The sequence below is a fragment of the Centropristis striata genome, chromosome 18 (assembly GCF_030273125.1).
Source record: "Centropristis striata isolate RG_2023a ecotype Rhode Island chromosome 18, C.striata_1.0, whole genome shotgun sequence".
Taxonomy (NCBI): domain Eukaryota; kingdom Metazoa; phylum Chordata; class Actinopteri; order Perciformes; family Serranidae; genus Centropristis; species Centropristis striata.
Window position 1 is genome coordinate 34992902 of NC_081534.1, and position 14320 is coordinate 35007221.

At 37.6% G+C, this 14320-nt stretch overlaps 1 protein-coding gene across 2 annotated transcripts; it reads left to right on the plus strand.

The window, feature by feature from the left end:
- Window positions 1–166: 166 nt before the first annotated feature.
- LOC131991177 (transcription factor E2F6-like) lies at window positions 167–10164 on the plus strand. Of its 2 annotated transcripts, none has more exons than XM_059356501.1 (9): window positions 167–325; window positions 2373–2636; window positions 4200–4228; window positions 4440–4477; window positions 5314–5500; window positions 5842–5996; window positions 8877–8992; window positions 9170–9304; window positions 10035–10164. In XM_059356501.1, the coding sequence occupies exons 1-8, from the start codon at window positions 215–217 to the stop codon at window positions 9296–9298; spliced, it is 1029 nt and encodes a 342-aa protein (XP_059212484.1). In that variant the 5' UTR covers window positions 167–214; the 3' UTR covers window positions 9299–9304; window positions 10035–10164. The 2 variants fall into 2 exon arrangements, with proteins under 2 accessions (XP_059212484.1, XP_059212485.1); XM_059356502.1 differs by having other exon boundaries at window positions 10038–10125.
- The last annotated feature ends 4156 nt before the right edge of the window (window positions 10165–14320 follow it).

The window sequence follows — 14320 nt, forward strand, 5'->3', positions numbered from 1 at the left end:
CAGTTTCCCTTAATGTTTCTAAATGATCCTCAATAATAAAATAAATAATAATAATAATAAAAATCTTCCGTGGTTGTACATCCGGGTCACACACTTCTCTTTCCGGTGTGAGAGCACACCTTGAGACGTGACATAAACAAACCGAGCACGTGTTTTATTGGCGGTGAGTCTTCTCGGAGCAGAGACCGGACCGGGACCGGACCGGACCGGGACCATGGTGAAGTGTGTCGTTTCCGCGTGTCCGAACCGCATGGTGAGCCGGAGAGTCTTCAACCGGCCGCCGAAGAGGTTCTTCAACTTCCCCCGGGACCCGGCGAGAGTCCAGGTAACCCGGGCTCAGGCTCTGCGGGCCGGCTGGACATGTCTGCTGCTTCCCGGTGTGTTCCAGGCTCCGGTTCCCAGAGGAGAGCTGCACCGCACCGTTATTATTATTACTATTAGTATTAGTATTATTACAGTTATTATTATTATTATTATAACTGTTGTTATTGTTAGTATTATTATTATTATAACTGTTGTTATTGTTAGTAGTAGTATTATTGATATTATTATTATTATTATTATAACTGTTATTATTATTATTATTATTACGATTTTATTATGTTTATGTTTATAAAATAATTTTCGAAAAAGGAGAAAAGCTGCATTTAACTTTTATTATTATTACTATTATTATTATTATTATTATTATAACTTATTATTGTTAGTAGTAGAATTATTTATATTATTGTTATTATTACGATATTATTATGTTTATATTTCTAAATTAATTTTCAAAAAAAGAGAAAAGCTGCATTTAACTATTATTATTATTATTGTTATTATTTTTATTTTTATTATTATTATTATTATAACTGTTATTATTGTAAGTAGTATTATTATTTATATTATTGTTATTATTACGATATTATTATGTTTATGTTTCTAAATTAATTTTCAAAAAAAAGAGAAGCTGCATTTAACTATTATTATTATTATTATAACTTATTATTGTTAGTAGTAGAATTATTTATATTATTGTTATTATTACGATATTATTATGTTTATATTTCTAAATTAATTTTCAAAAAAAGAGAAAAGCTGCATTTAACTATTATTATTATTATTGTTATTATTTTTATTTTTATTATTATTATTATTATAACTGTTATTATTGTAAGTAGTATTATTATTTATATTATTGTTATTATTACGATATTATTATGTTTATGTTTCTAAATTAATTTTCAAAAAAAAGAGAAGCTGCATTTAACTATTATTATTATTATTACTATTATTATTATTATTGTTATTATTATTATTTTTATTATTATTATTATTATAACTGTTATTATTGTTAGTTGTAGTATTATTTATATTATTGTTATTATTACGATATTATTATGTTTATGTTTCTAAATTAATTTTCGAAAAAAGAGAAAAGCTGCATTTAACTATTATTATTATTATTATTACTGTTGTTATTGTTTATTGATATTATTATCATCATCATTATTACTGTTATTATTATTACTATAATTATTATTGTTATCATTATTATTACGATTTTATTATGTTTATTTTTCTAAATGTATTATTAAAAAAGAGAAAAGCTGCATTTAACTTTTATTATTTTTGTTATTATTATTATTATTATTAGAAATTGGACGCTTTTTTTACAAACCAACCACTTCCTGTTTTTAAATTTGTCATTTTATTCCTTTTTTTAAATGTTTAGTTATTTAAACATGTTTTCACAATAAAACAGTGACATAACAATGTAAGTTATTTATATATATTTTATTTACATACTCATGGCCACATATATAAATAAAAATTAAATAGATACAAATAAGGTGCAGGAGCATAAGTTAAAAATATGAAATGATAGAAATGATTAACAAATAATAAAATAATAAAAACTCAACAAACCATCAAAAATATATATAAACTGCATCACTTCATTTTTTTTATTTTTTTTTTATATTTGTTTGTCCTGTAAAAAATATATTTGAAAATATCAAAGTCTTGGTTATTAAAGCTTCTAACTTGTGGTCCAGAGAGTAATTTCTTTTTAAATACAATTTGACAAAATGTTATTTTCTTTAATAATTTCACACCAAAGTCAAAGTGAGTGATTTTTTATTTTTTTAAAGCAGAGTTGTTGGGATGCTAAAGAAATTAGAGATTTTTAAAACTAGAAAAACTTTATGATCTTATCTGATTTAGAAGGGCTACAGAGTTGACATGGTGTGGGAGAGACACAAATATATAAATATATATATATATATATATATATATATATAAGAATAAAAGAGCGTGCTGCGGTCAGAGATGTGTGTTTCCTGCTGCAGCTGATGATGGTCCTCTTCATCCTCCATGACTCGCTCCAGGTCTGGCTGGCGGCGCTGAGGCAGTCGTGGCAGCACGACTCCACGGAGCAGCACTTCATCTGTGAGGACCACTTCCTGCCGGAGGACCTCTCCGCCGGCGGGATCACCAGCGGCGCCGTCCCCATCATGCCCCCTTTCCTGGACGGCTCGCTGGGCCTCGTCAGCCCCTGGGGGGCCGAGTCCTCCGAGGAAGAGGAGCGCTGGGTCCCCGCAGACTGCGAGGACGAGGGAAGTGGGGACGAGGCTCCAGATCCACCACAGCAGGTCTGGTTCATAGTTCCTGATAGAATATACCAGGGGTGGTCAACCTGTGGCTCCAGACCCTCATGTGGCTCTTCAGGCCGCCTGCAGGGCCTCCCCGTGGCTGAGACAAAAAATATATGTATACTTTTACATTAAAATGTTCATTTATCAATGGTGTAGACCAAAAACTATTTGTATTCCTCAATTGTAAAATTGTATCGCCTTTTTACAGCATATTAAAAAAGTTTAGACATTTGAGTCAACTAAAATGTGCTTCATAGATGCCCAATATGACTATTAATAATGTTGGTAGGCTCATTTAGACTTATTAGGCTGTTTAATTTTCATTTTAGACTCAATGTAAGGTTTGCGGCTCAATTCCGCGATTTTCTCTCATTTTTTTTTCTTTTTTTTCTTTAGTTAGTAAAGGTTGCCCACTCCTGGAATATAATAGATGGTTTCTGGTGACGCTTTGAACCACACAAACACCTTCAGGGTCACAGTTTCCTCATTGTGTCTTTGTTTTCACTGCAGTATATGAAATGTATATAAAGTCTATATAAAGTCCTGCAGCTCTCTATGAAAATAATATGAATTTAGTCTAAAGACGCGTTTGTTCATCCAAACTTAAACTTTTAATCCTCTGAACCCCAGCAAACTGTTTTTTTTTTCACTGCAATATATAAAATCTATATAAGTTTATTAGTCCTGCAGCTCTGTGGAATCAGCACAATCCTGGCTAGAAATGGGAACAACTCAAATAAAACTAATGTGAATTTGAAAACATTGACTTTTTCAGCATATAGCACTGCTTTTTTTCTTTTAGTACAACAAAAAAAATAAAAGAGACAGCAATACTTCTAGACATGAGTTAAACTAATATGAATTTGTAAAGATTATGACTTCAGTTATTCAGAATTCAGAAATAATTGTATTTTTTTATTTTAGTGTATTTTTTTATTGGGACAATATTCAGTTTCTCTCTGAGGTAAACGACAGCATTATCTGCATACAAGCAGATGTTTGTTTGTCCAAACTAGAACTTTTAACCCTTTGAACCCCAGCAAGCAGATTTTCTTTTTGCTCTTCTTACACTTTTACTCTCTGTGTCCATGTGTGTCACTGCAATATATAAATCTCTATAAATCTCTAAGTCCTGCAGCTCTGTTGAATCAGCACAATCAGAACAACTCAATCAGTCTTTGTGCAGAATAACACAGTTAGAATGACAGAAATCGTGAACAAAATCATTCATTTAATCATTGATTTATCTTTTTTACAAAAACTGGAATAAAATGGAATCAGTAGAAACATTTCAGTTACTTCCATGTTTCCAGCCTCTCTTGTCCTCTCCTCTCAGCTCTGTGTAAACAGCCTGATATGTTCATATGAGATGTATCTGATTATTATAAATGTTATTGAAGAATTTATCATTTAATTATATGTTTTTTTATGAAAATATGCATTCAAAACCTCCCAGGTGCTTGTAGGCTACACAGGGTTATATGTGAAATTGACATTTTATTCGTAATATTGAAATAAAAAAGAAAAGAGAAGTAAACAACTTTATCTTTACTTTTCCAGAATCCAGGTGGAGGTTTGGAGAACACCAGGTAACACATTTCACTGCTCCTGGATTTCATATTTTACATTAAATCTGTAAAGAAAAAGAAATAAAGATTGTTTTTGTGTTTTCTGTATAGAAATGTGTCGCCACATCTGCAAACTTTAATGTTCGCATGCAGCAGATGTGTTGTAGGTTTGACAGAGTTTTTAATTAAATTGATAACTCTGTATAATATGGTGTTGTCTCTTTCTCTGCAGAGCTTTCCTGCCACAGAGGAGACAGGCGAGCAGACAGGGTGAGCATCAGAGAGACTTCTTTAGTCCACAGCAAACGTCCAGGAAGTCACTTAGAAATCACAGAGAAAAGACGCTGCAGAACCTGCTTTTGAAAGTTTTTTCTTCAGAGTCACAGTGATCCAGTGATGGTTCAAACTGTAAACATGGGCTGTTGACACATTATTCTGCACAGACACAGGCAAAATAAAATTCTCAGGCTAAAAACTTTAATTTATTATTCTTGTAGGAAAATTTGCCTCAATCAGGTGTATTTCTTCACAGAGTATACGTTTCGTTTTGTGTTTAGCTGCAACAACAAAAGAGAGAGTTAATTTACTGCTTATTTTCATAATTTCTTAATGTTTTTTTCACCAGTGCCTCAGATTTCCTGCTTTGCTCTCTTTTATACAAATTAAACTGATTCATTAATAGATTCAACTGATTGTTGGGCTTTCAAGACATCATCTCGGACTCTGGGATGTTGTGAATTTTCTGACTGAATAATCAGTCAATAAATCCAGAGAATATTCTGTGGATGAATTAAAAAATAAAATAAATATATCATATTTTAACCTAAATTGGTGTGATCATAAATTTGAGTACATAATTGAGATTTAGATGGAAACATTATTTATTGTGTTTTCAGTAGAATAAAATAAATAAACCTTTTAAATGTTTCTTTTTTTTCATCATTGATTAAACTGATTATTTTTAAGAATTGCTTCATCTGTTAAATGTTGAAAAAACAGTGAGAATTGTCCGTCACAGTCTTATTCTACAGATTATTGTTGTGGTTGTATTACTGAGTTTCTGTCGAGGTTTATCGTCCCGGGTCTAACGGTGTCGTGGCGTGCAGACGTGTCTCTGGGGCTGCTGACTCTGCGTTTCCTGGAGCTGCTGCTGGTGGCGCCCGACGGCGCTCTGGACCTGCGGGAAGCCGCCGCCAGCTTGCAGACACGCAAACGGCGAGTGTATGACATCACGCACGTCCTGACGGGCTTCAACCTCCTGGAGAAGGACTCGACCAACTGGGTCAGGTGGATGTAAGTCCTGAACACGTTTCATGAGGGTTTATTTTCATTTTTCCGAGGCGCTGTCATCAACATGAACATCTGAAGATTTATCATTATTACATTTAATGAGTTAGAAGTAGAATTCACATCCCTTATTTTACCAAAAATATCACACTACTTAATATTCTGCTATGTGCTTTAATTTATAAAAATGTGTAAAAATCCCATTTTTCATGTTAAAGTAACGTGTAAAGTATTATCTGCTCTGTTTTTTAAAGTGAAAATGCAGGTAGAGTGTTTCTTTAATAAATGACATACTTTTATCTGTATTTTGTCGTGTTTTGCATAAACGGCTCTGTGTCTGTCTGCAGAGGAAAGACTCCGATCGGCAGCTTTCTGTGGAAGAACCCGCAGAAGCTGGAGAGAGAGCTGGAGAACCTGAAGACGGTGGAGTCCACGCTGGACGGACTCATCAAGAGCTGCGCCAAGCAGCTGTTAGACATGACGGATGACGAGGAGAACTCTGCATATCCTTTCAGACGATTCATCCTGCCTGCAGGTTGTTTCTGGTCCAGTCTGCAGGTTGTTTCTGGTCCAGCCTGCAGGTTGTTTCTGGTCCAGTTTGCAGGTTGTTTCTGGTCCAGCCTGCAGGTTGTTCCTGGTCCAGCCTGCAGGTTGTTTCTGGTCCAAACTGCAGGTTGTTTCTGGTCCTACTTGCAGGTTGTTTGTGGTCCAGCCTGCAGGTTGTTTCTGGTCCAGCCTGCAGGTTGTTTCTGGTCCTACTTGCAGGTTGTTTCTGGTCCAGCCTGCAGGTTGTTTCTGGTTCAGTTTGCAGGTTGTTCTTGGTCCAGCCTGCAGGTTGTTTCAGGTCCTACTTGCAGGTTGTTTCTGGTCCGACTTGCAGGTTGTTTCTGGTCCAGCCTGCAGGTTGTTGCTGGTCCTACTTGCAGGTTGTTTCTGGTCCAGCCCTCAGGTTGTTTCTGGTCCAGTCTGCAGGTTGTTTCTGGTCCAGCCTGCAGGTTGTTTCTGGTCCAGCCCACATGTTGTTTCTGGTCCAGCCCACAGGTTGTTTCTGGTCCAGCCTGCAGGTTGTTACTGGTCCAGCCTGCAGGTTGTTTCTGGTCCTACTTGCAGGTTGTTTCTGGTCCAGCCGGCAGGTTGTTTCTGGTCCAGCCTGCAGGTTGTTTCTGGTCCAGCCTGCAGATTGTTTCTGGTTCAGTTTGCAGGTTGTTTCTGGTCCAGCCTACAGGTTGTTTCTGGTCCAGTCTGCAGGTTGTTTCTGGTCCAGCCTGCAGGTTGTTTCTGGTCCAGCCTGCAGGTTGTTTCTGGTTCAGTTTGCAGGTTGTTCCTGGTCCACCCTGCAGGTTGTTTCTGGTCCTACTTGCAGGTTGTTTCTGGTCCAGCCTGCAGGTTGTTTCTGGTCCTACTTGCAGGTTGTTCCTGGTCCAGCCTGCAGGTTGTTTCTGGTCCTACTTGCAGGTTGTTTCTGGTCCAGCCTGAAGGTCGTTTCTGGTCCAGCCTGCATGTTGTTCCTGGTCCAGCCTGCAGGTTGTTCCTGGTCCAGCCTGCAGGTTGTTCCTGGTCCTACTTGCAGGTTGTTTCTGGTCCAGTCTGCAGGTTGTTTCTGGTCCTACTTGCAGGTTGTTTCTGGTCCAGTCTGCAGGTTGTTCCTGGTCCAGCCTACAGGTTGTTTCTGGTCCTACTTGCAGGTTGTTCCTGGTCCAGTCTGCAGGTTGTTTCTGGTCCTACTTGCAGGTTGTTTCTGGTCCAGTCTGCAGGTTGTTTCTGGTCCAGCCCTCAGGTTGTTTCTGGCCCAGTCTGCAGGTTGTTCCTGGTCCAGCCTGCAGGTTGTTTCTGGTCCAGCCTGCAGGTTGTTTCTGGTCCAGCCCGCAGGTTGTTTCTGGTCCAGCCTGCAGGTTGTTTCTGGTCCAGCCTGCAGGTTGTTTCTGGTCCTACTTGCAGGTTGTTTCTGGTCCTACTTGCAGGTTGTTTCTGGTCCAGCCTGCAGGTTGTTTCTGGTCCAGCCTGCAGGTTGTTTCTGGTCCAGCCCGCAGGTTGTTTCTGGTCCAGCCTGCAGGTTGTTTCTGGTCCAGCCTGCAGGTTGTTTCTGGTTCAGTTTGCAGGTTGTTACTGGTCCAGCCTGCAGGTTGTTTCTGGTCCTACTTGCAGGTTGTTTCTGGTCCTACTTGCAGGTTGTTTCTGGTCCAGCCTGCAGGTCGTTTCTGGTCCAGCCTGCATGTTGTTTCTGGTCCAGCCCACAGGTTGTTTCTGGTCCTACTTGCAGGTTGTTTCTGGTCCAGTCTGCCGGTTGTTTCTGGTCCTACTTTCAGGTTGTTTCTGGTCCTACTTGCAGGTTGTTTCTGGTCCTACTTTCAGGTTGTTTCTGGTCCTACTTGCAGGTTGTTTCTGGTCCAGCCCTCAGGTTGTTTCTGGTCCAGCCTGCAGGTTGTTTCTGGTCCTACTTGCAGGTTGTTTCTGGTCCTACTTGCAGGTTGTTTCTGGTCCAGCCTGCAGGTTGTTTCTGGTCCAGCCTGCAGGTTGTTTCTGGTCCAGCCCGCAGGTTGTTTCTGGTCCAGCCTGCAGGTTGTTTCTGGTCCAGCCTGCAGGTTGTTTCTGGTCCAGCCTGCAGGTTGTTTCTGGTCCTACTTGCAGGTTGTTTCTGGTCCTACTTGCAGGTTGTTTCTGGTCCAGCCTGCAGGTCGTTTCTGGTCCAGCCTGCATGTTGTTTCTGGTCCAGCCCACAGGTTGTTTCTGGTCCTACTTGCAGGTTGTTTCTGGTCCAGTCTGCAGGTTGTTTCTGGTCCTACTTTCAGGTTGTTTCTGGTCCTACTTGCAGGTTGTTTCTGGTCCAGCCCTCAGGTTGTTTCTGGTCCAGCCTGCAGGTTGTTTCTGGTCCAGCCTGCAGGTTGTTTCTGGTCCAGTCTGCAGGTTGTTTTTGGTCCAGTCTGCAGGTTGTTTCTGGTCCTACTTGCAGGTTGTTTCTGGTCCAGCCCTCAGGTTGTTTCTGGTCCTACTTGCAGGTTGTTTCTGGTCCAGCCCTCAGGTTGTTTCTGGTCCAGTTTGCAGGTTGTTTCTGGTCCAGTTTGCAGGTTGTTTCTGGTCCAGCCCTCAGGTTGTTTCTGGTCCAGTTTGCAGGTTGTTTCTGGTCCAGCCCTCAAGTTGTTTCTGGTCCAGTTTGCAGGTTGTTTCTGGTCCAGTTTGCAGGTTGTTTCTGGTCCAGCCCTCAGGTTGTTTCTGGTCCATTTTGCAGGTTGTTTCTGGTCCAGTTTGCAGGTTGTTTCTGGTCCAGCCCTCAGGTTGTTTCTGGTCCAGCCTGCAGGTTGTTTCTGGTCCAGCCTGCAGGTTGTTTCTGGTCCATTCTGCAGGTTGTTTCTGTCAGTAAGTTCTTTTCTTTAACCCTTCCTCACGTCGGCCTACGTGACTCACGAAGACATCCGGCGGCTCTGGTTTGTCCAGCAGCAGACAGTGATCGTGGTCAAAGCTCCGGAGGAAACCAGACTGGAGATTCCTGCTCCACAGGAGGTAAACAGACAGACACATGAACCAAAGTTTGATTTCATTTAATCTATGAGTTAAAAAAATTCAATTTAAAAATGTTCATGTTCAATATGTTTAATGACTGTGTTAAATTAATCCTCATACCAAGAGTAAAAAGTTCAAAGTCTGTCTGTCTGTCTGTCTGTCTGTCTGTCTGTCTAGGACAGGGTCCAGGTCCAGCTGAAGGCGTCTCGGGGTCCCATCGTGGTTCGGACCTCTGAGTTCGGCTCCGGAGATGTCAGCTTCGTATCTCTGGAGGAGAGTCGAGTCCAGAGTGCTGCAGTGTGCTGAACACAGGTCACATTATTATTATTATTATTATTATTATTATTATTATACACGCCATGTGAGTGAGAGTTAATAGAATGTGAATAATAAAAAATAATAATAGATTATTAATATTTTTTACATAAAATAAAAATTATAGATTGATGATGATGATAATAATAATAATTCATATTAACAATTTGAAACACAATATAGTAATAACAATAATTATAGAAATAATACATGAATAATAAAAAGTAGAATACAATTCTCAATAATAATAATAATAATGTAATACAAACAAAAGAAGAGATAACAGCCAGATTAATGATATTGTTAATAATAAGTATAAAATTAAGATAATGAATTGATGAAAATTATACAAGATTATTAATAATATTAAAACAAAAGATATATTTATATTAAAATAATTATGATAATAATAATAATAATAGATTTATAATAATAATAATAATATGAAAATATAGCCACATTAAAAAGTACAGTACGATTATAAATAATAATGATAATGTTATTTATGCAAACAGAGCAATAATAGAAGTCCCACTACGCAGACATATTATAAAACATAAATATATTAAGTCTCTTAAAAACTTTCTTCATTCTTCAGGAAAAACAACAAAATCAAGTGTTTTTTATTGCTAAATTTACATTTATGATTAAACACATGGACATATATGAACTGCAAGCTTTTTGTTTATTAGTATCATTTAATCACATGTTGTTATTGTTGTTGCAGCAGGTCCTCAGAGCGCCGTGTGACCAGCAGGAGGCGCCGCCGTCCTCTGGTGACATCACAGGTCGTCCTCAGGTGACATCACAGGTCGTCCTCTGGTGACATCACAGGTCGTCCTCAGGTGACATCACAGGTCGTCCTCAGGTGACATCACAGGTCGTCCTCTGGTGACATCACAGGTCGTCCTCAGGTGACATCACAGGTCGTCCTCCGGTGACATCACAGGTCGTCCTCCGGTGACATCACAGGTCGTAGAGTCACTTATGGAACAGAAACAACAAAACACTGAAAACTTTATATTTATGGGTCTGATTCTCGCTGATCAGAATCAAAATATGGACTTTTTTTACTTTTCTATAACAAATGATAATCAGACTGTAGACTTTATATTTTATATTCTATCATTCTGACCTTTTTTTTGTTTATATTTTTCATTTAAAAATGTTTTGCTGTAATCAATAAAACAATATAAACTGTTTGAGAGGTGAAGGTTGCTGGTTTGAATCTCTGCAGCAGACGAGGAGACGAAAACAAGTAAAACCACGAGAAATTATGATTAATATTTAATATGAAGTCCCATCTGTCAGGAGAAATAACAGTAACATTAATAATACAAATATTTAAGGGTATTATTGTGTTTCTTGTAAAAACACTATTTTATTTATTTTAATTCCCAAAAATTTCTGATGAATAAAACTTTTTGCTCTAGTTATAAGGAAAAATAGATTTTTACATACAATATTATTTGTATTAGTAGAAGTATTAAAAATGTAAGATGTGGCTTTATAAAATATAACTTAAAATAATAATAATACATGAAACATGATTATGTAAAATGAATTAACTGGGTTTAAATACTTTGTTTAAAAAAAGTTAAGTTCTCCACAACAACATGAAATGCAATAAAACTGATAAAATAAAATAATTAAAAAAAAAAAAACTTTAATTTGATTTTCTGTTGCTGTAAATTAGTGTTAGTGATGTCAGCAACTTTTTTACACAAATTATTTTTTTCAAGTGTTTTCCCATAACCATGCAGTTCTAATACAAATAATAATTTTAATTTAAATTAAATTTGATCCAAGACATTCTATCTGTTTGGTTGTTGCATTTACAGTTCAGGTTGTGTTGATGTAATAACCAGGAGCAGCCAGCAGGGGGCAGCAGAGGACTGACTGTCCATTGTTAGAACAAGAGATGAAGCTTATTGGTGCCCAGTGGGGGAAAGGACAGATAAAAAGTCAAATGGGAATAAAAACAGAAAATTATATCAATATATTATTGCTGCATGAGCAAAAAATTAGTAATAACCTTTTAATTTTTTTTATAATTGCATGTATTTTTTTTGTAATATTAGTAGTAGTCCAAAAAAAGTCTAAACGTTGGCTAAAAATAGAACATATATTAATAATAATAATAATATTAAATAAGTTCAAATGGAATTCAGATTTATTTTTCCTATTATTATTATTATTAACATCAGTACTGAACATTCAACATCTGTCAGATAATGACTTTAAAAAATTAATTAATAAATAAAAGAATTAGATGAATAAACATTAAAGTATGTTTAAGATCTGTCAAATTAAAATAAGGAATAAACAGGACCCGCCCCCTCCTGCTGGTCCCGGTCCAGCTGCAGGACCCGCCCCCCTCCTGCTGGTCCCGGTCCAGCTGCAGGACCCGCCCCCCCTGCTGGTCCCGGTCCAGCTGCAGGACCCGCCCCCCTCCTGCTGGTCCCGGTCCAGCTGCAGGACCCGCCCCCCTCCTTCTGGTCCTCACACAAAATGAAACAAAACAACTACGAAAATACAGAAAACGACCACAGAGAGATGCATAACCAGTGGTGGACGAAGTATTCAGATCCCTTACTGCAGTAAAAGTACTAACACAATACTGTGTAATTACTCCATACAGTAAAAGTCCTGCAGTCAAAACTACAAAAATAAAAGTACAAAAGTATTAAAATGTACTTAAAGTAAAAAGAGTAAAAGTACTCGTGATGCATAATGGACCCTCTCAGATTGTTTTACATGTATTCCAAAATGTATTATTGTATTTTTATTACTGATACATTTATGTCAGTTGTGTTTTCATTTTCTCAATGTAGGGCTCATTTTCACGACTTAATATTCTGTGATGAGGTCTAAAATGTAGTGAAGTAAAAGTATAAAGTTACATTAAAAGGACTCAAGCAAAGTACAAGTACCTCAAAACACTTCAGACTTTACAAACTCAAACTGTGTCTCATTGGTGAGACTGTTTGTCCTTATCATCTTTCTTTAGCTTCTTTGATGGTTAGTCAGCACCATTTAGTGGACAGATAGTAGAACTACATCACCTGATGTCTCACTCTGAAACACGTCACTGTGAAGTGTTGAGGGTTTGACTTCCTCATCTCAGACGCTCACACACACCAGGAAGAGGAAACGAGCAGCTTCTTCTCTCACAGAGTTTCTTCGACACACGAAGATGGAAAGTGTCTGTAAGTCGACCTGAAGTGAGTTCAGCAGGTGAGAATCCTACCAGAGGAATCTGTATTATTATTATTATTATTATTATTTAGTGTTTATTTGATATGGACATAGCAATTACATTGGACAGACCAGATGCATTGTTTAAGTGTTTTAGCACAAGTGCTAATTCACAACACTTGTCCATAGGCTGTTTTTGAAAAGGTAGGGGAATTAAAAAAACAAGAATGTAAATGTTTCATCATCAGGATCACTTTGATCACATCCTGCTGTTTAACTGCACAGGAGGAATGTTTCTTGATGCTGATTGGCTGAACAATGTTTTTTTGAAAAATTTAAAAGTAATGTTGTTTGTGTTCCAAGTTATGTGTATAAATGGAGACATCTTCCAATAGAGGCTTAAAAAACCTGTATGAATGGAGCTCGGGGTGACACAGATTACTAACTCATCTTCAGGTTTATAAAAACTATTTTGGTCGATGTTGGTGGTTACTATGCCAAAAACCAGAGAAGCTCAAACGTGTTAGAATGGCTAGCAAAGAAATAATTATCAAAAATAAGTATTAATTATATTAAATGATGTGACTTGTTTTACTTGAAGTCACCTCTGGATGGGTCACCACTCTGAAAAATAAAGAAAAGATAGCCAAATTAACAATCAGTTTTTTTAAAACTTTTTTTTCTCTCTCAGCTCACTCTCCTCCTCTTCTGCTTTTTTCTCTTGCTCAATCTCTTCTACTGTTTACTGGCAGATTAGCCTACAGCAAGACAGCGTGTGTGTGTGTGTGTGTGTGTGTGTGCTCTGTCAGTGCTGTCACAGAGTGTGTGAGTCACTTCCTGTTCTCTGCTTACAGCTTGGATCCACTTGGCTCGGGCCTGTTTCTATTCCTCTTTTTTACTTTTTTTTTCATTCATTTTCTAGCTCAATCTCTTCTACTGTCGGATTAGTGTGTGTGTGTGTGTGTGTGTGTGTGTGTGTGTGTGTGTGTGTGTGTGTGTGTGTAAGGGATGCTGAACAAATGCAGTATTGCCACCTCAGTTCTCAACATGGCCACACGGCTTACAGACAGAAGAGGATAAAACAAAGATGTCAGAAAGAGGGAAAGTTTGTTCAGGTGTTGAGGTCAGAACGAAGAACCATGTTCCATCAACTTTCAATTCTTCTTCATAAGCAAAGTTGGCCATGTTAGTTGGCATGCAAGAAGCTGTGTGTGTGTGTGTGTGTGTGTGTGTAAAGCAAGCATAGCTAACAGTGTGTAAACTAACCATCAACTTATCAAGAATGGTAATTTCAGCTTCATCATGGCTACTGTCTGAGTAGGTCATAGAAATCAAAGAGAGTGGAGCAGTCCAGGTAGGAGAGGTCCAGAGAGGGAAGGGCGACCCTCTGTGGCTACGACCCCTGTTCTCTGAAAGTCCCAGCAGAGAAAGAGAGGGAATAATGGGAGTCTGGGGATTTTATAACAAGCAAACAAAACAAAATAAAAAATAAAGTCCAATTTGTCAAAGTCCAAGGTGATCTTTAATTTTTTTGTTTTATCAGCAAAAAAAATTTAATTTTCAATTTAAATTATAGAAAATTGAGAAACAAAGGAATTCTGCATGTTTTATTCCTCAAAACAGAGCACTCATATATTTTGCATGCAACAATGTATTTAACCATTAATTAATTATCACAATAGCTGGCAATAGTCCACTGATTGCTGCAACTCTGATTTAACAAAAAAGAAAATTGGCAATATTTTTTGGCATTTAATTTCTTTGCCTGGATTGTTAAACCAAATCCATATTTTAAGAATCTGTACTCTTGGTTTT